This window comes from Hippopotamus amphibius, chromosome 2, assembly GCF_030028045.1.
Source record: "Hippopotamus amphibius kiboko isolate mHipAmp2 chromosome 2, mHipAmp2.hap2, whole genome shotgun sequence".
NCBI lineage: Eukaryota > Metazoa > Chordata > Mammalia > Artiodactyla > Hippopotamidae > Hippopotamus > Hippopotamus amphibius.
In genome coordinates this window covers 8358427-8384997 of record NC_080187.1, presented here as the reverse complement: position 1 = coordinate 8384997, position 26571 = coordinate 8358427, and the positions used below count along the sequence as shown (strand labels likewise).

The 26571-nt window shown below is 45.0% G+C and overlaps 1 protein-coding gene across 1 annotated transcript in view; it reads left to right on the top strand.

Annotated features, from left to right (window-relative positions):
- Window positions 1–26571, top strand: part of STXBP1 (syntaxin binding protein 1) — a 65339-nt gene that overhangs the window by 19611 nt on the left and 19157 nt on the right. Inside the window, exons 2-11 of the mRNA XM_057724809.1 lie at window positions 11460–11509; window positions 13215–13296; window positions 16006–16082; window positions 17072–17150; window positions 18344–18447; window positions 20176–20324; window positions 22221–22305; window positions 23068–23198; window positions 24473–24580; window positions 25658–25718. Coding sequence (XP_057580792.1) covers window positions 11460–11509; window positions 13215–13296; window positions 16006–16082; window positions 17072–17150; window positions 18344–18447; window positions 20176–20324; window positions 22221–22305; window positions 23068–23198; window positions 24473–24580; window positions 25658–25718 — 926 coding nt within the window. The remainder of the gene's footprint in view (window positions 1–11459; window positions 11510–13214; window positions 13297–16005; window positions 16083–17071; window positions 17151–18343; window positions 18448–20175; window positions 20325–22220; window positions 22306–23067; window positions 23199–24472; window positions 24581–25657; window positions 25719–26571) is intronic.

Below are 26571 nucleotides of genomic sequence, written 5' to 3'. Positions count from 1 at the left end.
GATATTGGCAGCAGTCCAAGTTTTGGACATTTGCGTCTTCTGCAACGTCTGGGTGTGCTCACCAGGGCAACGCAACCAAGCCATCGTTCACCCATCTCCATGCATTCTAACGCTGGTGACCTCCTCCCTTCTCTCCCCTTCCCACCGCCCAAAAAGCAAACTTCATTAGAAACATTCTCAGACTAAGCAGTTGTCATTCAGCAGTTAGTAGGGAGTGGTACCCTGTTCTTGCCCTGTGCCTGACAATTTGGGGTCTCTAGTTTGGTCTCTCACTTCTGCAAAGTACAATTTAGATACAGAATTATAGTACTCTACAATTTTAGATAACATATTTTACAGGGGTAAGCCAGGGTACCTGTCTTCACACGAAGACACTATGAACAGTTCCATATTAAGCAAAACTGTATTTATTTGTTTGAAGTTTTCATCAAAAATTCTCTGATGATTTTTTAAAAACAGCTTTCTTGAGATATAATTCACATACATATCATTCACCCACTTAAAGTGTGCAATTCAATGGCTTTTAGTATATTCACAGAATTGTGCATCTGTTATCACAGTCCATTTTCGAACACTTTCATTACCGCAAAAAGAAACTCCGTACTCCTCAGACATCACTCCCAACTCCCCCATCCCCCCAACCGTAGGCAACTGCTCATCTGCTTTCTACCTCTATGGATTTGCATATTCTGGACATTTCATGTAATTGGAATCACACAATATGTGGTCCTTGGTGGCAGGCATCTTTGACAGCGTTTTAAAGATTCATCCGTGTTGTCACATGTCTCAGTACTTCATTCCTTTTTATAGCTGAATAAACCTTCCATTGTCTGAGTAGTCCACATTTATTTATCCATTCATCAGGTTGATGGACATTGGGTTGTTTCTGCTTTTTGGCCATTATAAATAATGCTGCTGTGAACACTCATGTATACGTTTTCGTGTAGACCTATGTTGTCATTTCTCTTGGGTGTATAACTAGCAGTGGAATTGCTGAATCATATGGTAGCTCTGCATTTAGCAGTTAGAGGAACTGGCAGATCGTTTCCCAAAGCGGCCTGCACCATTTTACCTTCGCACCAGCACTGCGTGAGGGGTCTGATGACTTTTATGCTTCAGGTGTAATGTCTTCTTTCCCAAACAGGACTGTAAGTTCCTGGAGGTCAAGAAATTGATTTATACTTTTAAAAATATCCTCCACAGACTTCATGTGGTTATGGGCATTTTATTGTGCAATTGCTAGACACTTCAACTTCTCTGGGCCTCAGTTTCTTCCTTTGTAAAATGGGAATGATTATACTATTAATCTGTGAGGGTCACTGTGAGCTTTAAATGAGATGATGCATGGACAATGTTTAGGACAATGTATTCCATATAGCAAGTCTTGAATAAATGTGGGTACTTTTTCCTCATTGAGACTGAATTATTGATTGAGTTTTTTCTTTAATAAGAGCTTTTAAAAGTATTTTGGTTAAGGCTGTGATATCCCAGACGCTGGTTAAAAGTTAGTATATAGAGAAATGCTAGGATAGCAGAAACTTTGGATATGAGCATTTGTATGTGGACCTCCACATAATACCACACTCCTCATTGAATCTGAATAAGCAGAGTTTAGGGAAAAAGCATTTCTAGATCCTTCTGGCTTGCAAACTTGCGCTGGCCAGAATAGCCATAGTTTACTTGTCACGTTCCTTAAGAATAGAGAGAGCTCTCTCCCTAGCAATCCCTGTGAAAGAGGCTCTGAGACTTTTGAACTGGGGCTTCTGAATCTTGGTGGTGGGGGGGGGATGTCAGGAGAGGAGTGGCCCCAGGAGGCCGGCCGGTGTGGGTGGTTGCAGAGAGCTCCGGGGTGGGCTCACCTTACTCAGCCTTGAATAGAGCTGCGTTTCACTCCCAGCAAGCACTGCTCAGCTGTGCCTCTCAGGGGGTTCATTCATCCTGCAGGCATTTGCTAAATCATTATTTTATGCCCGATGCCAGAGGGAGGGAGGGTGCAGGGAGGGGAGGGAGTTGTCATGTTTGAAGGTGAATGAATGAGGCTTAGTGTTCAAGGAGCTGAGTACAGCGAGTGACGTGTGGAGTCTTCGGGAGTCATTGCTGCCTTAAAGACCAGCCTGGGCCGTTCCCTCCGCTGCTGAGCTTGCTCAGTCTCCCTGCTCCTAGACTGTCCCATCCTTGACCCTGACTTGGGGACCTCACACCTGCTGTTCCTATGCCTGGAGAACTCTCCCCCCAGATCTTCACTGGGTTGGTTCCTCCTTGTCACCTCCTCGGAGGACTTTCTCCCAAACCCCTGTCACACTCTAGTTCGTTAACCTTTAAAATTTCCTCTGAGCACTCAGCACCCCCCAGAACGATCTTGTTTATCTCCTGTGTGTATTGGCTGTCTCTCCCCTCCGCATCAGGTGTAGGCATCTTAAGGGCAGGAATCTTCTTTAGCTTGTCCATCGTGGTCTTTCCAATGCCTGGAAGGATGTCTGGCACGTAGCAGGTGTTCAATAAGTCATTACTGTTGAGTGGAGAGAAACAAACTGGAGAACCAAGACATTATCACAGACTCCGTGGGGGAGCAATAAGAAACCAATGAGAAATCACTGGATTCTCCCTTATTAGGAAGGACAGATACCTTTAAAATAGATGCTGATGGTGCTGCTGATAGCTGGCAGTGCTAAGTACCATTCTAAGACTGAACTAAGTGCTTTACACCCATTAAATCCTTTAATCCTCACAGTAACTCTCTGAGGCCTGTGTGGTCATCCCCATTTTATAGATGGGGAAACTGTGACGCAGATGTAATAACTTGCCCAAAGTCACAGCTAGGAAGTGGAAGAGCAGGGATCTTGAACCTTAGCCCTCTGGCTCCAAAACTCATCTGAGTCATTTTGCTTTACTTTGTCAAGGTGATCATTGCAATATAACAAAGAAAAGCACACCCGGGTTCAAGCGCAGAGTCCAGTCTGGGCTGGTGCCCGAGAGACAGTGTGTGTAGTGGGAAGAGCGTTTGGATAGGGATCCAGAGACCTGTTTCTGCTCATTCAGTGTGGCTAGTTGGTGGCCTTGCCCACTCCAGATGGCTGTGGGTTTTTTGTTTTGTTTTTTAATTAATTAATTAATTAATTGACTGTGTTGGGTCTTCGTTGCTGCATGCAGGCTTTCTCTAGTTTCGGTGAGTGGGGCTACTCTTCTTTGCGGTGCACGGGCTTCTCAGTGCAGTGGCTTCTCTTGTTGCGGAGCACAGGCTCTAGGTGCACAGGCTTCAGTAGTTGTGGCTCGAGGTCTCTAGAGCACAGGCTCAGTAGTTGTGGCACACAGGCTTAGTTGCTCCGTGGGCATGTGGATCTTCCAGGACCAGGGATCGAACCCGATGTGGCCCCTGCATTGGCAGGCGGATTCTTAACCACTGCACCACCAGGGAAGCCCTGATGGCTATGTTTAAAGGAGCATCTCAATCCCAAAATGAGGGACCTAGACTCTGGCCTTGGATGGTCTCTAAAGTTCTTTCCGATATGTGTTCTTAAACACCAAAGAAGTAGAATCATTGAAAGTGTGTTTACTTCCCCAGGCCTCTGCCAAGGGACCAGGGGTTTATCTGCTTACAGTCCACGCTTGCCTGTGTGTGTGTGGAAGAGGATCTGGAAGGGCATTCCCTAAACCATGAATGGTCAGTTCTCTCAAGAATGGGGGTAAGGAGGAAATGGTTCAAATACTTAAAAAACAAGCCTTCCCAGTACTCTCAAGAGCCTTCCCTTAGAAAGACCCATGTAAACAGAAACTATTGGCAACTAGCTACAAACCTCTTTAATTTTTTGCTCTTATGCTGTTACCAGCAGTGGGTAGAGTAGAATAAATAGAATCTACAGGGTGGGGAGTCCCAGCCCCGTGTACACTGGGAAACAGTGGAGCTGCCTTCCTAGAATCTGGTTATTGTTGCCATGTGAAAGTCTTCTTCGTTTGTATGTGTTTGTTTTATATCTGCCACCTTACCAAAGGTTTTAATGTTTCTAATAGTTTTCCGTTGATTCCCATGATTTCTGCCAGCAGATAACTCTGCATCCTTCTTCTTTTTTTAAAATTAATTAATTAATTTATTGGCTGCGTTGTGTCTTCGATGCTGCACACGGGCTTTCCCTAGTTGTGGCGAGCGGGGGCTACTCTTCGTTGCAGTGTATGGGCTTCTCATTGCGGTGGCTTCTCTTTTTGCGGAGCACGGGCTCCAGGTGTGTGGGCTTCAGTAGTTGTGGCATGTGGGCTCAGTAGTTGTGGCTTGCGGGCTCTAGAGCACAGGCTCAGTAGTTGTGGTGCACAGGTTTAGTTGCTCCAAAGCATGTGGGGTCTTCCCGGACCAGGGATCAAACCCATGTCCCCTGCATTGGCAGGCAGATTCTTAACCGCTGCGCCACCAGGGAAGACCCACTCTGCATCCTTCTTACCAATATTATACCTCGTTTTCTTTTCTTGTCTAAGTGAATTCTCAGAACAATGTTAAGTAATAGCAACTTAAAAATACAGTCCTGTGTCTAGTTGTGACATGAAATATCTTATTTTCTGAGGCCTCCGACTTGTGCTTCAGCATTAATGCATCTCTTCCTGGATAAACAGAGGTCCCTCTCTGTCTCCTCAGAAGGGGTATAAGGGTTCTTCTGTTCAATTTTATGTTTACAGTTAAGATTTATATACATTGGCGCACTGGTCCATTATTCCAAAGCATATTCACTTTTATTGTGGGTCAGAGAAGTTTAGAAGTTTTTGGTGAAATACCCATAAGAGCTTGGTATCTAAATATTTTTGTGATTATTTTAAAACTGTATTTTAAATATGCGTTTCTTTTTAATAAGATTTTACATTATATTAAAAATCTTGATTGGTGGAAATGATGTGTTGCAATTTTCTTATTTTCTGGTCTGTATGAATAACATATATATTTTTTAAGCTCTTTATTGCAGTATAATTGCTTTACACTGTTGTGCCAGTTTCTGCTGTACAACAAAGTGAATCAGCTGTATTTATACATATATCCTCATATCCCCTCCTTCCTGCGACTCCTTCCTACCCTCCCTATCCCACCCCTCTAAGTCATCACCTGTCATCGAGTTGATCTCCCTGTGTGAATAACGTATTTTTATAGTGACATCACAATGGGTGCCTTTTGTTTAGTGCCTCGTATGTGCCATACACCTTACCAGGCATATTGTCTCTTCAATCTTCACAACAGGTCATTAGAGTATTACCGTTTTAATTTTGCAGATGAGAAAACTGAAGCCTGTAACGTTTTTACACTTGCTCAAGGTCCACAGCTAACAAATGCCCGAACCTGGATTTTCCCTGGCCTGTCTAACTTTAGCGCTTCCCTTGGCATTTTTTCTTAATCATGAGGGTGGGAGTGACCTTTGCCTGAGTAACTAGCCTTATGCCCTCACACCACTGGGGTTTGTTCAAGAGGGTGCCTTTCAGAAGAACTGCCACTATTGAACTGGAATAACTGGAAATTCCCTTTCCTGTGGGTCAAAGAGGAGGGCAGTTGTGGCCCGAGTTTACACCTCCTTAAATCCCTCTGCAGAGGGGGGAGCATTTCTCCTTCCAGTTTGGGGGCACCAGACTCCTGGTGCACGTGTTTGGGCCAATGTGGAGCTCTGGGACACAGAGCATAGAATATTTGAATCCCCTGTGGTTTTGAGGACTTTGGTGATGCCTTCACTTCTCCCAAGCTTCTTCCAGCCCATCTAGTATTAGTCATGCTGTTCCTGATGTTTTGGTGTCCCATGGGCTTAGGTGCCCTGACGTGTAGGGCAGTCATGGGTGCCAGGGTGGGAAGGGCAGGGCTTCTTGTTGGGGGAGGGGTTTGCAGCTATCTCTAGAGCCTGTGCTTTGGGGTGCTGGTTGGTATACTGGGTGCATCTGAAGATGTCCCAGATAATCTAGACCACCTGCTGTGTTTTCCAGCCCTTGGGAGGGCTTTGTTGAGTTTGTGAGTCACCCAGGACATAGGGGATGTGGTTGAGAAGGAATCTTCTCTCTTGCACCTTGGTCACGAGGGAAGCAGAGTCCACCAGGGTCGTGGTCCTCATGATTATGGAGACGTTGAAACTGCCCAGGCATCTTCTGCCCCATATACACAGGCTAGGTGGTGGTGGAGCGGACATTTTGGCTGTGGATACGCATGGTTTGGAATACGCAGAAATAAGACCCTCTGGCTGGACCAGCCTCGGAAGTCTTCATTGTTTCTCTCTACACAAAGAGGACTTATAAGGGAGCTGAATTGTGATTGTCAGGGATTATGTGTGAGGAGGTAGCCCAGCCTACTTGATTCTTAATGCTAAAATGGGCTCTAAGCCTTGTTTCCTTTTTGGTATTGGATTAGAAAAATGTAGGGCAGGATTAGAATTGGCTGACAACACCCACAACAAATGCAGGCCCTGAGAATTTTGAAACAGGAGTCACTAGGCAGGAAGGCTTGAACCCGCAGCAGTATTCCCAGTCTTTAGGACTTGTGGTCCTTGTTTTGATTTTCTGATTATATCCCTGCCTTCTTCTGTCAGAAGGTGACTTGAATCTAAAGTCAGTGAATTTAAATTAAATTTGTGTAGCGGCAAAAAAAAAAAAAAAAGGAATACATTCATCCTCAGTAATACAAAAAAGACAGTGAAATATACCATTTTCCATTGTCATGTTAGCAAACAAACCTCAGGGTATTATTTTATCAGTTAGTATGTTATTTTGGAGCACCACTCAGAGTACTGGTGGGGGTGTAAATTGTGCTTTTGGAAAATAATTCGGCAGAATTTATCAAGAGTCCAGCATATTTATACTCTTTACCTATTCATTCCATACCCAGAAAGCTCTCCTAGCAGAATAATTTGTGCAAAGAAAAGCCCTGGGAACAAAGATGTTCACTGACACATTACTTTCAGAGCATTTTTCCTATTACAGTAACTAATACATGCTCGATGTAGAAAGCTTGGGAGAACATATTGGCACAAATTGGCACTTAAAAGATTAATCATAATCTTACCACACAAAAACAGCATTTTGATATAAAATTTTCTAATTTTTTCTATGCATATGTCCTTTAAAAAATAGTTGTAGGGCTTCCTAGGTGGCGCAGTGGTTAAGAATCCGCCTGCCAATGCAGGGGACACGGGTTCGAGCCCTGCTCCAGGAAGATCCCACATGCTGCGGAGCAACTAAGCCCACGCACCACAACTATTGAGCCTGCACTTCAGAGCCCGTGAGCCACAACTGTTAAACCCATGTACTGCAACTACTGAAGCCCACATGCCCAGAGCCCATGCTCCGCAACAAGAGGAGCCACTGCAATGAGGAGCCCACGCACCATAGCAAAGAGTAGCCCCCACTCACCGCAACTAAAAGAAAGCCCACGCACAGCAAAAAAAAAGACCCAGCACAGCCAATTAAATAAATAAATAGATAGATAGATAGTTGTAGCATGCCTTTTTCCCAGAGGCATATTTTGAACTTTTTCTCCCTCTGTTGTGCTAACCTGGGGAAACTCTAACCCTAGTTGAAATCAACTCTTCTTTTCTTTCTGGACAATCAAACACTATTGGGGGGAAAAAAAGAAGGAAAATCACACAATTGAGCTGCCTAGTTTTACTTCAAATTTATGGTTGTGGACCTCAAGTTAGCCCATAGAACTGTTGAGAAATGCTAAAACATCTCTGTAGGAAATCCACTTTCCCAGTCTTTGGGAAGATATGTGATACCGTCTTTGTTCAAACCTTCGATATACAGCACCACTGTCCCTACGCTGAGCCAGTGACCTCATCTCCAGTGAGTAAGCCCCTCCCCTCTGCCACCACTATTCCAGCCTACCAGTGGTCCCCTGCCTCCTCCCCACCGGATGGACCTGGTGCCCTGCCTCCTATCCCAGATCAGGCCCTCTTCCTGTGTCTCAGACCCCAGCCCCTTCCTCCTCCTCAGGGACCTCAGTCTTTGAATGAGCCGTCCTCTCTCCTGCATCATCAATCTCCCCCTCTCTCTTGGTTTATTGCCACCACCATTAAAAATGCTCTGATTTCCTCGTATCTTATAAAAACAACAAAACCCTTCCTTGTTTTCTTGTTCTCTGTCTACCTTGTCTAGCTTTCATACTTTTTCTCAGCTACCTTTTATAGAAAAACCTCTTGAAAAAGTTGTCTAGATAGTCTCTCTTCTCTTCCTCATCACCCGTTTTAAACTGGCTTTATCCTTATTGTTTCACAGGAATGCTTGTCATTAAAGACCATGTTTTCCTCCCATCTTACTGGTCCTATAAGTATTCGGGGTTTTCTCCACCCTTACCTCTGTGTGGTAATAATGCCTAGGTTTTAAACTGTAGCTAAAGGTCAGTCTTTCAAACTCCAGCTACCCACTCTGTATCTCCCCTCAGACATCTCTTAGCCATCTCAATCTTTAATCAAAAAAGAATTCTCGGTATTCTCCTACAGATCAATTCTCTCCTCCCTCTAAGTCTTTTGTGTCTCTACATTAATTTCTTTGTTTAAGCCAGAAAGCTAGGAGTTATCTGTTCCTTTCTTTACTTGTCCTCCACACCCAATTCAGCAGCTAGCCCTGTTGGCCTTATGTCCAAATAGATATCAAATTCACCCTCTTCATGCTATGTCCACTGCCACCAGCCATGGACGGGCCCTTGAGGTGTCCTTCCTGTACTCCTGCCTCAGTGCTTGTTCCCCTCCAATCTCGTCTCTGCAGAACATCAGATGATGTCCCTACCCTCGGTGGCTTTCCAGTGCCCTTCAGATAAAATCGCACTCCCGTCAAGGACCCGTGTGATCTGGCCTCCGGCCTCAGCTTCTACCAGCTTCAGTTCCGAGAAGCTGTCAAGCTCTTTTTCCTTTTTCTACCTTGAGCTTTTGTGGCCCCCACCCCCGTGCTCACTCCTTTCCCAGCCTTTGAATGGCTGAATCCTCCTCAGAGAGGCTGAGCCTGATCCTCTCTTTTTTTTTTTTTTTTTTTTTTGGCCTGCTGCATGCGGGATCTTAGTTCCCTGACCAGGGATTGAACCTGCACCCATGCAGTGAAAGTGTGGAGTCCTAACCACTGGACTGCCAGGGAAGTCCCTTTTTGTTCTCTCTTCTTCTTTTTCTGACCCCCTTTTAAAGGTAGCTCTCCACACCAGGTTTTTTCTTTTCTACCACTGTCCTTATTTATTTACCTCAAAGCACTTGTGAGAAGCTGTGATTGCCCTTTTGTTTTGTTTGCTTCCGCCACTAGAGTGTAAGCTCCGTGTCTGCTGTTGTTCATCCCTGGTGCTGGGTCTAGTGACAGGCAAATAGTGGTATTAAGTGAATGAGTGGGTATCTTCCACATCTTTTCTTTCTTTCTTTCTTTCTTTCTTTCTTTCTTTCTTTCTTTCTTTCTTTCTTTCTTTCTTTCTCTCTCTCTCTCTCTCTCTCTTTCTTTTTCTTTCTTTCTTTCAAAGCTTTAACAGTTTTAAAGCTTTAATAGCTCATATCATTATTTCTAATGGGTACTTTTTTCATTTTTGGTTGTGCCAGGTCTTAGTTGTGGCAGGTGTGCTCCTTAGTTGCGGCTCGAGGGCTCCTTAATTGTGGCATGCAAACTCTTGGTTGCAGTATGCATGTGGGATCTACTTCCCTGACCAGGGATCGAACCTGGGCCCCTGCATTGGGAGTGTGAGTCTTAACCACTGCACCACCAGGGAAGCCCCTCTGATGGGTACATAATATTTATTGCACAAATATAACCTAATTGACTTAACCACTGCCTTATTATTGGATATTTTTGTTGCCAGTTTTTCACCACACTGAAACATGGGAAATAATCCAAATGGCTATTAGGAAAATTGTTGACTAAACTAGGGACTATTATGCAGCAATTTAAGATCTTAGGAAGCATTTTTATAACATGGAGAAATGAGTTTTCTTAATGAAAAAAAGCATAATACAAACTTCTATATACAGCATGATCTTCGCTATGTAAAAGTTCGTGGGAAGAGCAAGTAGGAAATAAACTAAAATGCTAATTATGCATTTCGGGTTGGCAGGATTACGAATGATTTTTCTTTTTTCTTTTTTTCAAGTGTACAAGTAATACATGGTATTTTCTTTTTTATACTTTTTCTTCATTTTCCATGTTTACTGCAACGAGTGTGTATTTTTTTTATAATCAGGTAAAAAGTTCTTAGAAATTTTAGAACACTTCGATGATACGTCAGGTTATTGTAGACAGTCAAAAGCAGAGTGAGGAACCATTGTGCTCCAGAGAATGACCTAAATGTTTGAAGCACACCTGCTAATGACAGCTCTTAGCCTTGAGTCCTTCCAGGCCTGCGGACGATCTGGGTTTAGAAAGAGTAGCAGGGGACTATTTCCTGTGACTCCTCCATGGCCGGGTAGACTTGCGTGTGGTGTGGCATAGTAGAAACTGCAGCTTACAAAAATGTTGTTTTGGGGTGAGAGCATCCCACAGATGTGCTCAGGCTTGGAAAGATATCACCACTGCTCTTCACATCTGTTTTTGGAGTTTGACGGGGGCTCATGTGGCCTGGGGTATTGTCATAGCATTTTACCCACTTATCTTCAATTAGTGGTTCTCAAACCCCAGACCCTTTTGGGAATTTGAGGTCAAAACTACCTTCATAATCAGACTAAGATGTTATCTGCTTTCTCACTCTTATTCTCTCACAAATGCACAGTGGAGTTTTCCAGATGCTATATGATTCACAGCATATTATTGCGGAAGCAGCTAGAGAACCCAGCTGTTTTCTGCAAAACCAGACATTAAGGAGAGTTGCAAAGATGTAAAACAATGGCAGTATTCTCACTAAAATTGTTTTATTATGGAAAATGTAAATAGCATTTTAGGAATTCCCTGGTGGTCCAGTGGTTAGGCCTCGGGGCTTTCACTGCCATGGCCCAGATTCAATCCCTGGTTGGGGAGCTAAGATCCCCAAAACCACGTGGGGCGGCCAAAAAGAGAAAATATAAATAGCATTTTAATGAAATACAACTATGTTACCGGAGAATGGGTTTATTATTATTGTAATTCAATTAATGCATATTTTAAAAATTTCTCAGTTTAACTTCTAATACAATAAATGACAGTAGATATTTGCCGACATACACAAACACTCTTTGGGGTCCTCAATATTTAAGAGTACAAAGGAGTCCTGAGACTACAAGGTTTGAGAACTGCCGAATTAAGGAAACAGGAAGAGAACTATGTTTACAGTGGATTGATTATGGCTCAGTAGACAGATTGGTTGAATTGCATGACTCAGGAGAACAAAACCTGTGGAGGGAAAATGACCTCGTCTAATAGGCAGGGTTGGAAGTCCTCGAAATGACATTAAATTTTTTCTTCCACCTCCACCCTCCCTCCTTCCCTCGCTCCCTCCTTTCCTCCCTTCCCCCTTACCTTCCTCCTCCCTCCCTCCTTCTTTCCTTCCTCCCTTCCTTCCTTCCTCTCTCCTTTTTTAGAGATCATGCATGATGTGATAAAGAAGGTAAAGAAGAAGGGAGAGTGGAAGGTAAGTAGAAAAGCACAATTAATGACCTTAAAGGTGAGTTCATGGGGAAAAACACGAATGAATGGAGTAGAGTGGGGGAGGGGCGTGTAGGTGGGAAATGAGGACCTTTGCTGTGTGCAGAGAATACAAAAAGCTTCTGGACTAGAGAAAGGTAATCTGCTGTGCCTCCCATTTTATACAATCCTGGTTAGGAAATCTCTTGGTCATAAAACTTATGTTTAAGACCTGGTAGGGCATTCTAGCAATGGAACTCTTTTATTCAATTAAGATCTTACCTGGAACCCATTGAATAAAGCAGCAAGTGAAATTGTTCTGCTTGATATCGGAGAAAAGAGGGGACCCTTCCTGCCCCTCTGGTGGGCCCTAAAGCATCTCCATGGAGCCCATGCAACAGTCCAAAAAGCCCTCATCTGGCCTATCCCTGTCTGTCTGTAGCTACATAAGACAAAACAAGTAAACTTGTCTATTCATTTAACATTGAGAGCTGTGCTGGAAACTGTCATATACCTGAAACCGGTATTTAAGCCCATCTCATGGATTATGGTCTCGATTCCGGGAGTGGGTGATGCAAGTCGGAAATGTGCTGTCCTCCATCCAGGAAGTCCAAGTTTGAAGGCCCATCTGGTTGTCTGGGGCCAGGCATTACAGTGACCAGGAGAGTACACCATTTTACTTGAACTTACCCATGTGTTGTTGAAAGGCTCATGCCAACCATTCTTGCCCCCAAGTTTTCCTGCAGTCAAGAGCCTCAAGTTCATTGGGCCTGAGGACAGCAGAGCTGATAGGTACCAGGAGGCTTCTGAGGTCTCATCTCACCCTGGCCTCATGAGATTATGGTTTAGCCAGAGCATCCATCCTCATACCCAGAGCAGGAGGCCAGCTGGTGGGAACTCTTTATGCCTGCCTTTCTCTCTTACCCTTCCCATCAGTAATGGACTTGTGGACATGTGAATCTTAAACTAACCTTGAGGAAGGTTCATAAAAATGAAAACTGATTGGCCCTTGTGCTCAGCTAGATGCCTTCAGGCCCACGTTTTTCTAACACCTGTTGCCTGGGTTTATATCTTTGAAGAAGGATAAGAGAAATATCCTTGTTTTAGCTTCCTTCTCTCCACTGTGAGCTGAACGGAGATAGGAAAGGCTCGCTGAAGAATTGCAGGTACGAAGCTTTTAGACCAGGATGACACGTTCTTGTCCTTCCTGTCTGAACTGAGGTGGCGTTTACTCCCCGGACGACACGTGCTGGTTCACCCTGATGACGCCTGCTACGAAGTCCTCTCCTTCCATCCCATAAATGTGGCACTAGTGTTCATTCTCCCATTAAGAAAAAGTTTAGGCCCTGAAAAAAATACCCTCTAATACAGATTTCTCCAAGCATGGATGCTGTAGATGAATTTTTTCTTTTACTTTTCTTCCTTCCTTTCTTTCTTTCTTTTTTTTTTTTCTTCACATTTTTAAGAGTAATTATTTTCTTTGTCACGGAAAAAAACTAATTTTTTTAAGTTCAAAAAATGAAGTCACGTCAGGGAGAGCAAACTCTCCTAGAAGCTTAGGTTTGGTGGGGAAATAAAAGCTAGCATGTGTCTCGGCAAACTTCTGGCCCGAGGGAAGCACGGGTAACTCAGATTCTGCGTTTCTGGGCTCTTGCTGAAGTGTGACACAGTCAGCAGAGGAGATGGTCACAGCAGGTGCCCTTTGCTTCCAGGTGCTGGTGGTGGATCAGCTGAGCATGCGAATGCTGTCGTCCTGCTGTAAGATGACCGACATCATGACCGAGGGGATAACAAGTGAGCAGCCCTCCCCCTGCCCTCTGGCGACACTCAGCCTTCTCTTGGGGTGTTCTTTCTCCTCCCCATCTGTTATTATCTTGCTTGACTTTACATCTTGAACAACCTGGGTGGTAGAACTGTAAGTTCCTGAGAGAGACCCGAGGCTTTCTTGTTCATCATCGAATCCCCCGCATCCAGTCCAGTGTTAGATGCCCGTTGAGTGTCTGTGAAAGGATGCCAAAGGGAGGCTCAATCAAGAAAAAAAAAAAAGAAAAGGGCAGGCCACCCAATAGGAAAAAATGGACAAAAGACTTAAACAGGCACTTAACGAAGGAAGAAATCCAAATGGCTGATAAACACATGAAAAATTGCCCCCCTCGGTAGTGGTCAGGGGAATGCAGTTAAAACCAGAGTGAGATACTGCTCTGTACTCAGATTGGAGTATTTAAACCATGATAACGCCAAGGGACAGGACATAGAAAAATGGGAATTCCCATATGACGAGTGTCAGTTGGTACAGCTACTTTGAGAAACACTTGGCGGTGCTGATGGGTTCTGCTTCCTGACTGGGGTGGTGCTTATGCAGCATTTGCTTTATTATTATTTGTATATTTATGTTTAATTCACTCTTTGGAATGTATGTGAGACTTTCACAATAACAGGTTTTTGAAATAAGTTAGATCACCTGCTCAAGGTCACTGGCCAGTGTCACACCTGAGACTAGGATGCAGACCTCCTGGCTTCTGTCCTGAGCTCTTTTTCACTTTTGTGTGCAGCTCAAGTCTTACTTAGGAGCTCCTTTCAAGAGAGATCATGTGTTTTAATCTGTGAAACAGCGTTAATGGAAAAGCAGTCTATTTTGAGGTATTATTTCAAACAAGGAAGTGAACCTTTGTTTCTCTTCCTAAAAAACTTTGGGTGGAACATACCTGTTGCAATGCAGCTCCCAGTTTTTTCCCCGGAGACAACTTTATATGGTATGTGGCCCATAGACTACTGCTGGTCTTTGTCAAAATTACTACCACACCACAATTATGGGAAGAAAAGAAGGAGGGTTGAGGTTTCATTAAGCTAAATGAGTGTAATTTAAAGGTTGGTCCTTTATTCTAAGATTATATCTTTTCTATTAGTTGGTGTTAAAATTTTTTAAATTGTGAAATTATGGTGATAATATAACGTGGATTTTCTTATTAATTAAATTCTATGTGAAAAAATATATATGTGAAAAATAACTTGGGGGGGTACAATCACAGCTTGTATGTGATTTCGTCATTTTTAAAAACGCATTTCCACAAAAAAGTTTTTTAAGAAAGAAAGATAAAGAAGAAAACAAAAAAGAAAGAGAAACAAAATAAAAGAAAAACATATTTCCAAATCTAGTTTATCACCAAAAGCATAGTCCCGTAAAGAGGAGTACATAATTTTTGCTGTGACTTTTCATCATTCAGTGATCCAAGACCACACTTACCCCTGTTTTAAGCTTAAAAATTTTTCATCACTGAATTTTTAAAACTTTTTTCTCTCTATCAAAGCAAAAAATGCAAATATAGGAAAAAAGTCAAACGTAGCTGATGAGCTTATAACAAAGAAGCAGCACTGCCCTGCCCTCCCTCTTCCTCCCCCATCCCATGGGGTCCATCACCTCAGAGGCAGCCACTCTGCTCTTTCTTCTGGTGATCTTTTTGATATTTCTAAATACGTGCTTATACGATTCTCTCTTAATTCATCATGTTAGACATTATCTGTTGACTTCCTGTGGTAGGCGAGGGTTCAGCTCTCCCCTCCTGCACACAAACTCTTCCCTATCCCAACAGCTTTTTTTTAAATGTCCTTACTTGGCAAAATTTAAAAGTCAGCAAACCTATGTTGACACCCCTCCCCCAAATATTTGGAGGGGAAGTATTATTGGCCTATGAAATTCAAAGAATCTACAACCCCTGATAAAGTAGATGGTTGAGAGATTTGGGTATTAATCTGAATATTGTTCAGGGTGAAAGTATAAATGTTACAAGGCATGCATCTAAAGGGATGCTTTTATTTGCATACATCACCTGCATAGGAAGAATGGCACAGTATGATTTCCTGCTCGCTCTGTACCGGAGGACACTGTAGCATAGGGGATGCATCCCAAGCTTTACCAGGTGACTAGTGAGAGGATGACTTAGGCCTTCTTTCCCCAGAAGATAAAGTAGCTGACATACCATAAAAGAAGACAGCAAACCGAACATCCGTGGTTTGCTTTAGCAAAATGTGATGTTTAGTCTTTGAGCTATTGAGAGGAACAGAAGGTATGTTTGGAAAGTCTTCATTTGGTATACAGAGGAAAACGATAAGACGATCCAATTGTTGAAAAACCAACCCAACGTGGAAATTCTAAAGGAATTACGATCATCTAGGACAGATGAGAAAAAAACTGAAGGAAGAGGCAGAAGACTGTTCTTGACAGAATGAGTTTCCGTTTTCAGTCAGAGCAGATCAAGGAATTTACCTGAACTGCAGTGGGAAGTGGGAGGTGTTTAGTGTGATAAGGTTTCAGGTTTTCTACCACCTTGAGCAGCGTGAGACAGAGGAACCTTGGAACTCTGGGGAAGGGGCGTTGAGTCTTTCCTCCCCCGACTGTACATTTTTGCTGCGCCAGTCTGAAGGTGGCCTCTCTCTATGGCTTCTAGTTTCATGATCACCAGTTCTGTTTTCTTATTCACGGAGGGCTGCTCTTGTGTTGTCTAGTTGTGGAAGACATCAACAAGCGCCGGGAGCCGCTCCCCAGCCTGGAGGCTGTGTATCTCATCACTCCCTCCGAGAAGGTAAACCCTGCCCGGAAGAGCTTTGGCTGAGGTTACCCATGCCGGCTTGGTGTCTCTGTGGCACCGTGTCTGACGTTTCTGGGTTGAGCACGCATTGAACACACTGCTCTGTTGACGTGTGCAGTCCACAAACGGGGAAGGAGGGGTGTGGTGAGGAGAGGAGAGCGCATTCGTTAAGCTTTCTGCCAAAAACCAGGCTGGGCCAATAGCATTTCCCCCTTGCACTCCCTTTCTAGGTAGGAGATCAGTTTATCTCGTGATCCACCTCCAGAACTTGGGTATTTTCTGCTTTCAGATTTCTTTCTTTTTTTTTTTTTTTCGCCATACTGCGAGACTTGCAATGTCTTAGTTCCCTGACCAGGGATCAAACCCGGACCCCCTGCAGTGGAAGCTCAGAGTCCTAACCACTGGACCACCAGGGAAGTCCCAGATTTATTTCACCACTATCCAGTTAGGGTTCACATTTACCTGTCTTATCATTTTGGGGGGTTGTTGCAAATCAGCATCCAAGTGAGGCCCACCTCCTTGCTTTCTGTTGCTGGTTGTCTTAAGGGTCTTAATCCGTATACATTCCCCCCCCCAGTTTTCATATTTTCTTTTCATTTTTGAAAACTGGCTTATGTGTGAGTTTCCGCAGATGCAACTACATTGTGAGAACTTCATCGCAATGAATTTCCTTGGTAGGTTTCTGACCGGTTTCCTTTTTTGCGGGTCTCTTCTTAGAAACCCAAGTTATGGTGGCTCCAAAGAACAGACCCTGTCGTTCTGGAATGAGCCAGGGAGGTTTTTGTTCATCTAATCTCTGAAATAATCCTAATCTTAAATCCTCAGAACTCAGTCATGGCCGAACATAAATTAGAATTATACATCAGAAATCCCTTGCTATTTTGTGCATGTAGCTTGAAGCCATCATGGATTTGACTCCATTCAGATATAGGTCCCATTTGCTTCTAGAATCAGATTCAGTTCCCTTTCTTTTCCCTCTCCAGTCTGTCCACTCTCTCATCAGTGACTTTAAGGACCCGCCGACCGCCAAGTACCGGGCTGCGCACGTCTTCTTCACGGACTGTGAGTACGGCTGGCACTGCCGCCCCGCCTTCCGGCTCAGCATCCCTGTGCAGCCAGACTGACCCCCAACCAAGCCGGGCCAACAGGGAAGAGAAGGGTGGTTCCCACGTTTGTCCTGATCTTTTACTTTCTCTTCAGAAGACAAATTGCATAAGAGATGAAAATAAATGCCCACAAATACAAACCTACTGGGTCATGCAGTCCTTCCTGATGAAAAAAAAAAAATAGCTCCTCCTTTAAGGACTAGGGTGTTTAATGCTGAGAAGAATTTTCCAATGCCAGCCTTGGTGTTTCACTGTATAGACTTCCAGATATCACTATAGACTGCAGTGCATTTCCATCTACTTTTCAATGACAAAGACACTCTGATCTGGTGGTATTTGTATCAGGTAGAACTGTATCATTGTCCTAGAATCTGTTCTCCTGCTTTGTGGAGGTTTTGTGCATGCAACCTGGTGCAGAAGCATCTTGGCCAGTCTTCGTTAACAGCAAAGAGAGATGAGTGGGTCTGGAAAGCTAACAAGTGCACAGTAGTAACAGTTCACCTGTGTTCTCTCTAGGGGAGACCTCACAAAACTCACCAAAATGGGGAAAGGTTCTTGCAGAGAATAATGTTATACTCTTTGAAGATGGGTAGCAAAGAAAGCAGGTAGACAGCATTAGTAGTAATAAACCAATAACACAGTTCTGGGGACCTGAAGCTGTCTGGCCCAGAAGAGTGATGAGGAATCGTAGTTTCCCCATCAAGTGGGTGTCCTGTGCAGCTGAGTTCCTTAGAGGGCCTGGGGAAATGTCTGCCTCACATTTCCCACCAATTTTATTTTTCTTTATTTATTTTTCATAAGTATCTTGGGTGCTTGGTGTTTGTTTATATTATAGGCCTTTTCCTGATCCCTTCTTGATCTCTCCTGGTTCTTTTTCTTCCTCTCCTTAATGTCAGAAAATAGTTATTAGCTCTCAGTATCTCAATCTTCATTGGCATTTGCTTCTTTGTTATATGTTGAGGGCCTTGGAGGTGGTTTTGTATTCCTTTTATTCCTTTTATACCCTAGAGGTAGTAGGTTGTAGGGTGGGATGAACTTTCTGTTTACCTTTTTAAAATCCTAATAAATAAAGACTTCACTGGACATGTGCGGATGTTGGAATGAACCAGCAAATGGACAGGAAAACTACTGTCTTTGTCATCCTGGCAGCTTGTCCAGACGCCCTGTTTAACGAGCTGGTGAAATCTCGAGCAGCCAAAGTCATCAAAACCCTGACGGAAATCAACATTGCGTTTCTCCCATATGAATCCCAGGTGAGGCTGCCTGGGGGCGGGCATAGAAAATCTGCATCCTGGTTACTCTCTTAGGGCCTCTGGCCGAGTCTGAGAGGGTGGGGCAGGGGTGCAATAAAGAGGGTGGGCGAGGGGATTGCTGAGTGACACATCTCAAGTGGATGCTTATGTAATGGAAACGGCAGTCCTTCGGGGGTCTGCCCAAGATGCCCCATCTTATTCTCTAGTTATTTCTGACTCTCTGCAGCCATCCTGCCCCTCTTGGTGTTCATCTCATCCTCGCTCAGTGTTCACGCCTATTGGCTGACTCCTTGAATAAGCAAAAAGCAGCCAATCCAGAAAAAGCTTGGGAGGAGGGGCGGGGAAGGGTCAGACAACACCCATCTGCTGCAGAGGAGACTGCTTTCCTGTAGAGAGAACCTCAGCCTGTCACGTGCGCAAGGGACAGATGGTAGCCTTCATCACGAGCTGTTAACGCTTCACGTGCCAAAACCTCTCCTCCTGGAAAAAAACAGAGTCGTTAAACCAGTGAAGGTGCAGCTGATCATGAGAGAATATATAAAATGTATACCTTAGTATCCTAAGATGTGTTAAAATGCCTCCTCCTAGCAAAGAAACAAAAAATAACACAACTTCTGTGCATTTTGTAGAGGTAAGAGATGACCGTGGCATTTTGGGGTCTGTGTAGATTAGCTTCTAGATCCAAGAGAGTGATCGATTCTTGGGTAAGAAGAGATGGAAAAAATAGAGCGTGTGTATTTTAAAAAGACACTCTCTTTCCTTTCTCACTTGGCCTAAAGCCTATCCTCAGCTGGAGGGCAGGAATATTTTTCCTCTGTGTGAGCCCTGTCACCACCTGGATTCAACAAAATCAGCTTAACGTATTCAACCATATTATATTTCTTTTTTTTTTTTCACATATTTTTGAAAACAAACTTTTATTTTTTAAACCTCAGGTTTTCCAGATCAGGGTAGTTTACATCAGAGAGATTCTGGGAGAATACTGATGGCTGGTAGCCTGGTAGTTTAAGAGGAAATTTTAAACTTCTAGAACCGTCCAAAAAAAAAGAAGGAAAAAAAAAAAAGAAAAATACTTATAACATATTATGGAGGATGGGAAATTATTAAATCTATACAAAGCTCCTTTAATTTGCCACATAGTACAATTTCTAGCCTATCCCTTATTTATTTAAACTTATAGTGAATTGCCCATGTGGTCTGACAAGGACTCTTCCCCTGCTCTCCTCCTGGGCCCCTCATTGTTCATCAGACACAGGCACACGCCTGCCTCAGGGCCTTTGCACGACCGGGTCTCTCCTCAGGGAGCCCCCTGCTGCGGAGAAACCCTGCATCTCCTTTGGCCCTCCCTCAAACATCCGCTCTTCAAGGAGGCCCTGTGAACTCCCTGTCCGGCCTGCAGGCATTCTTTCCCTGCTTCTTATGTTGTCATACACTTGCCCGTTTCTCACATTGCATAACATTTGTTTTTCATTGTTTATTGCCTGCCTTCTGCAAGATTGCACACTCCAGGAGGACAGTAACGGTCTGGTCACTAACAGTTACCAAGTGTTTAGCACAGTGCCTAGCACCCAGCACCCGGCCATGTTTGTAGAAGAAATGAAAACCTGAGACACCCGACCTCACTACCAGGCTTGGAGGAAACTGACGGTTCACCATTCTGGATGAATATGACCATTCACTGTTATGGAAATATATATATATATATTTTTTTTTTTTCCCCCTTCTCAGGTGTATTCCTTGGACTCTGCTGACTCTTTCCAAAGCTTCTACAGTCCCCACAAGGCTCAGATGAAGAATCCAATCCTGGAGCGCCTGGCGGAGCAGATCGCAACTCTGTGCGCCACCCTGAAGGAGTACCCGGCCGTGCGGTATCGGGGGTAAGGCTGCCCCCCAGGCTGCCTTCGGGGGCCCCGCGTGTCCCCGAGCGAGGAATCTGCTCTGGCCTTACCATTCCTCTGGCAGTTGTCTCTAGAGGGTCAAGATTTGAGCGTCTCACATTTATAATTATCTTCCATTGTTTTTGTTATTTGCTAAATTTTATTGTGAAATATACCAATACATACAGAAAAAGGCATGAAATACATATATTCAGTTAGCGAATGACTAAATGTGAACCCCCCTGTAACTGCAACCCAGGTTTCCTACAGTTTTTCGTCTCTTTCTAATCTTAAAAAACAAATACCCTCTTTGCAAAAGCTGTTTCAGAGTAAGATAAAATACAAGGAGAGTAATTCTCCAAAGGACACATTCCTCAGATTTGATGAAGTCATTCACTTATCATTTACCTGCTGTGTGCTCAGAGCTAGGTGGCGGGGACTTAACCTGAAGACACAGCCCCTGCCCTTAGAAGCCCCTGATCTGGGAGGGCAGGTAGAATGTGTACCAGCGTAGGTGTGCACGAGCTGCGCACACTACAGTGTAGGCCTGCGAGACCTGTGCCTTAGGACACTGCAGGCCACGGGCTTGGGCACCCAGAGCAGGGAGAGGGGCCCTGAAGCTGAGAGGAGCAAGCATGGCTTCAGAGCAGGGGTGGCATCTGAGCTCGATCCCGGAGGTCAGGTTCGGATTTCAGTAGACCAGTGAGGAGCAAAGGGCATTTTATGTGGACAGTTGGGATGAGCAGAAGTGCAGTATTGGACTACAGAGGGCAAGTTTGGGGAGGGCTGATGGTACTTGCAGACTGATGTGCATGCAGGCAGTGGGACAAGGCGAAGCCATTTCTGGAGGCCTCGGATGCTAGGTTTGGGATCACGCCCTTCAGTGGTTATCACTGGGCAGCCTCTGGGGGATTTGCACAGGGGAGTGAACACAGTCATGTGAGAGTGTGAAGCTGGGTGTGTGAGTGTGAGTCACAGCCATGCAAGGAGAAGCCAGAAGTTGGGGGCAGGGAGGGGGGGCACTGCAGGAGGAGCGGAGGGCCTGAGCGGGAAGTGCCAGGGGTCCTCATCGCGGGGACGTGCACCTGTAGGACAACGCCTCCCTCCTCCATTAGGGTCCTCACTGACAGAAGCCTGGTGGGAGACAAGAAATGGGGGCTTGGGGTTCACTCGTTGTGGGGCTGGGAGCGAAGCTGAGCGTGGCCAGGTGGCAGGCTGCAGCCGCGCCGTAAACACTGCCGGGAGGAGCCCGAGAAGTGCTGTCAGGCTCAGCCATGGGGGGAGGTCCAGAGGGTCTCACTTGTCTCTTCCTGGTGCTGCTGGCAGAAATGTCACTTCCAACAAAACAAAACAGAGTCCGAGGGAATTAGAACTGAGGGAAGTGAGAATCAGGTGGCTCAGGCTCAGGACCCTGATCACGGGGAAGGATGGATGCGGAAGTGTGGTTGGTTTTGTTTTTTCATTTGTTTGTTTTTTGGCTGCACCACAAGACATGTGGGATCTTAGTTCTCCAGTCAGGGATCAAACCCTCGAACCCATGCCCCCTGCAGTGGAAGTGTGCAGTCCTAACCACTGGACCGCCAGGGAAGTCCCTCAGGTGTGGTTGTTTATCTGGAGCTGCTTAGAAGGACTACGTCTGTTTCCATTTAGACTGTTTGTTTGTTTGTTTTTAGAGGAACTAGAAAATCATTTGCATCCAGGCACTGAGCTAAGTATTTATTCGTCCTTTCTAATTATACTTGTAGTATGAGTATATTCTCATTGTAAAAGAACAGTACGGAGGAAGCGCGTGTCTCCGTTGACCCTCCCGCACCGTCGTGCCTGCCTCCCTGAGGGCAGACAGTGGCGTGGATGGGGCCCGGCTGTTCACCCCCGTCCCTCCTCCCCCTCCGTCAGGGAATACAAGGACAACGCTTTGCTGGCTCAGCTAATCCAGGACAAGCTCGACGCCTACAAAGCCGATGACCCGACCATGGGGGAGGTGAGTCCCACCTGGCCCCCACGGTTCTCTCCCCAGGCGACCACAGTGTCCATGTGGCAGCCAGGACACAGCTGTTCCTTTGCTCACGGAGTGTGCGTGAGCGCCCCTGTGTCTGCGCAGGGAGCCCCAGCGAAGCGCTCAAGCCCTTGGGCAGGCGAGACCAGCTTGTTTCTGTGCACTGGAACTTTGCCAGTGTTGGTACTGAAAGCCCTGCACCCTGGGAGCCCCCTCAGTGGAACAGTATCCAAACCAGAAATTGACGTTGCTACAGCCTCCAAACCTATTCAGATTTCACTAGTTTGTACACGTGCTTGTGTGTGCGCACACGTGCGCAGTTCTGTGCAATTTTGTCATGTGTAGTTGCATGTAACCACCACTGCAATCAAGACACAGAACTATCCCATCACTACCTTGATTTAAAAGCTGACAGCCCCAGGTTCTGGGAACCCCCTCAGTCCCAGGCCAGATGGGTGATGGGTCACCCTGTTTATAGCTGAATCTATGTGGTGCTGCCTTTCGTAAGCTCACTTTGGACCCCAGCCACAGTTCTGGATCTGCGTCCGAGGAATTATGAAATAGACACCTTGGATTCTCACATGGTGTGTACTGGCGTCCTTGTCCAGCAGTAAATGGACTTAGTGCTGTGTGACTCAGGGTTCACGTCCTTCTGCTGCATTTTCCAGGAGGGGCACCTATGCTAGTTGGAGAAGCGGGAGTTGCGTGGGGCGGCTCGTGAAACCATCCCCTGTGTCCTTCCTTCAGGGCCCAGACAAGGCACGCTCCCAGCTCCTGATCCTGGACCGCGGTTTTGACCCCAGTTCCCCTGTCCTTCATGAACTGACTTTTCAGGCTATGAGTTACGACCTGCTGCCTATTGAAAATGATGTATACAAGTAAGTACTTAGACCCGGTGTGACTGTAGCTTTGCAAATGAACCAGACACACCTCTAATTTAAGAAAAAGGAGGTCGGTAATCCTAGGAAAAGCAGGTGCATTCGTACAGTCTTGCTAATAAGCCTGCAAGCTTTTCTGTGAGTTCCCAAAGTCCAGCTGCACCACCAGCCAGAAACTCCTGCCCCTTTGGGGGAGAACAAGAATTTCAGATCTTTAGTTCAGAGCTCACATCACCTCACTTCGAAGCCGGCTTGGATGTGTTAATATGTTGACTTCTGTATGTAAAAGTGTATCTTATTTATTTTTAAAATTTTATTTTTTTAGCGTATCATTCACAGTTGAAACTTCGTAACTACAGATCATGAAATACGATGATAATAAAATATATCAAGGGGAGTTTCTTACTGAATTTTATTTGTAATTTGCTTCATTATAAACAACATTTTTCTTGGTAGCAATCATCAGAAACTCTCTAAAAACTTATCTTTCTTTTTATGGGAACAGACTATATTGTTCTTACATCATTTATTTTATAACATTAACCATAAAGATAGTGGTTTCAAAATGAAGGTTCTAAAAATATGACTGAATCTCAGCTTTTCCCCTTTGGTACCTATAATTCTTGCCTTCCTTTAGATTTTCATGATTTCACGTGTGACAGTTTGCTGAGGGCCTGTTGTAGGCAGCTGGGGAATGCTGTTTAGGTCCCACACATTTGAGGATGGTGTCCCAGGCTTTTCCCAACGAAGAACAAGTGTGATCCTCACCTGTCCCTTACAAGTACCTCTGAACCCACCTATAATCTGACTTCACACCTGAGCCAGGTGGCTCTGGTGGAGCTCATATCAACTGACCCTGGGGATTTTAAACCAGACCCTCAATCCATTTGCCTTTAATGAGACCTTTGGGTCTCTCCCTGCCCCCCAAAAACGTTAGCCTTATTCGATGCAGCGGACCTGACACAGTGACACATCAGATGGACAGGGCGCTTGCTGAGAAATCACTTGTGTGAACGTCTGTCTGTTATAAACCAGGAGGACTGGATGAATTTTTTAAAATATTTGTTTATTTGGTTGTGCTGGGTCTTTAGTTGTGGCACATGGGCTCCTTAGTTGCAGCATGCGAACCCTTAGTTGCGGCATGCATGTGGGATCTAGTTCCCTGACCAGGGATTGAACCCAGGCCCCCTGCATTGGGAGCGTGGAGTCTTAACCATTGTGCCACCAGGGAAGCCCCACAACTGGATGAATTTTGTGGGACGTCTCCTCTCCAGGTACGAGACGAGCGGCATTGGAGAAGCAAGGGTGAAGGAAGTGCTCCTGGATGAGGATGATGACCTCTGGATAGCGCTGCGCCACAAGCACATCGCGGAGGTGTCCCAGTAAGAGCCCGCCCTGCACCCACCCCCAGGCCTCGGCCAGCCCTGCCCCGGGTTGCAGGGCTCACCCCATTGACACGGGTGATCCCAGTCGCCAGCTGCCAGTGTGCGTTCTCTGGGCAACTTGACCAGAGCTCACCAGTGCATGAATTTGTTGCTTCTGCTAAATCGCCAACATGCTAACCAGTGATGATGGATCCCTTCTGATATCTGAACTCAGGCTACACCAACTTCATGAAGTTGGAAAATCCATCCTGTGTTGGGGTTGTTTTTAGGATTTTTAGAAAGCATTTGTAGCTTGCTCAGCAAGATGCTTTATAAACACTAAACACTTAAAGCCACTTTGTTGAAAGATCCAGGCTCCATTACATACAGTTCAGTTTTCATTTATGTAGCTGGTGTGTCCCTTTCGTCCCTGTTGTCACACCTAAAATTTCTGAACAGGAGTTGACATATGTGTACTGAACCAGTACCTTGCTCTGAAGGCATTTCAAAATGTTTCTAACACTGTAGAGGTTTTAATAAGAACTTTAAACTATAGATAACAAATCTGCTTTTGCAGAAAGACACATTCTGCTACACTGAGTTGGTGATAGCTGCAGGAAATTCACCAGGGAGAGTGAGAAACTATCACAACCTGGGATAGTTCTGTTGTTTAGAAGAGTAGTCTGCAAACTTTTTGGATCACTCAACTTTTGAAAAATCTTCATTTACATTTCCAGTATTTAATTTATTTATGCATTAAATACATGCTTTATTGTACTAATTTGTGTATTTTACAGCATACACAAAAACATAAATTTGAGAAGGATGAAGTAAAATTATGTAAATAGATGTCCTAGCATTCTCTTTTCTGTTCTCAAATTGTCTCGTACACCCCACTCTGGAGACCCCTGGTTTAGAGTATTAGGAAAATAATGTATCTCTCTCTCTTCTTAGAAAATCACTTTAAATGTATACCTTACATGCAAGAAAAGTCACCACGTATTCCTAAAGGAAGAATCTTGCATGACTCCTATAGCATCATGTAGAGGCACTTGGTGCCGCGTTGAAGCTTAGCTGCCTCCTCCTGTCTTCCAGGGAAGTCACCCGTTCTCTGAAGGATTTTTCTTCCAGCAAGAGAATGAATACTGGAGAGAAGGTAAACCCGTTCTCACACCCCAGCGCTCTTTAGCTTAATCCCTGCTTTCTCTCCAGGGGCAGGGATGACGCCTCCTCAGCACAGGACTAGTGAGTTTTGGGGGCTGGGAGGGGTGATGGGCCTCTTTTCATCTGTACCATTTTGTCTTATTTTTGTATTCAAAATTGAGATCTGGAGCCCCCTGCATTGGGAGCATGGAGTCATAACCTCTGGACCACCAGGGACGTCCCACCCCCTGCCTTTTGATATTTATAGAAACCTTCTTCTTGTTACTCTGAGGATTGATGTTTACTGTTTTGGGTCATGATTCACTTTAAGCCAGAAGAACTTGCCAAAACCTTCTGAGCTTGTAGTAGCATTAGAATTCATGTCCTAATTCACCTGGGCCTCTCCTTCTCCTAACTGTTTATCAGAGGTGTTTGCTCCCCTTAGTCAGGAGAAATCCCACTCGGGTTGTGCCGCTCCCTGGCTTAGGGTCATTGAGTGATTCCTGATCTCCGTAGAATCAAGCCCCACGTGGACACGCCTTGCAGCTCCCAGAGCATCAGGCCCCCAGAGGCTCTCATCTCTGCCTCCCTCCCTCTTGCCCCCCACCGCCTTGCTCAAGCCATGCCTGAGTTCCTTAACTTGGCCTCGCCTTTTGAGGTCCCTGTCCTTTGGCTCAGGCATCATTTTCTCTGAGCCAAGACTAGGGACTGCTCTGTGCATCCTCTGCTCTGTGCGTGCACATTCGTGATTCCCTCCAAGAGCACTAATCCACTCAGAATGGCTTCTCTGCTTGTTGTTAGCTCCATGAAAGCAGAAATTCTTTTTGTTGTTTTTGTCCTTGTATCTCCAGCACCTAAAAGTGCCT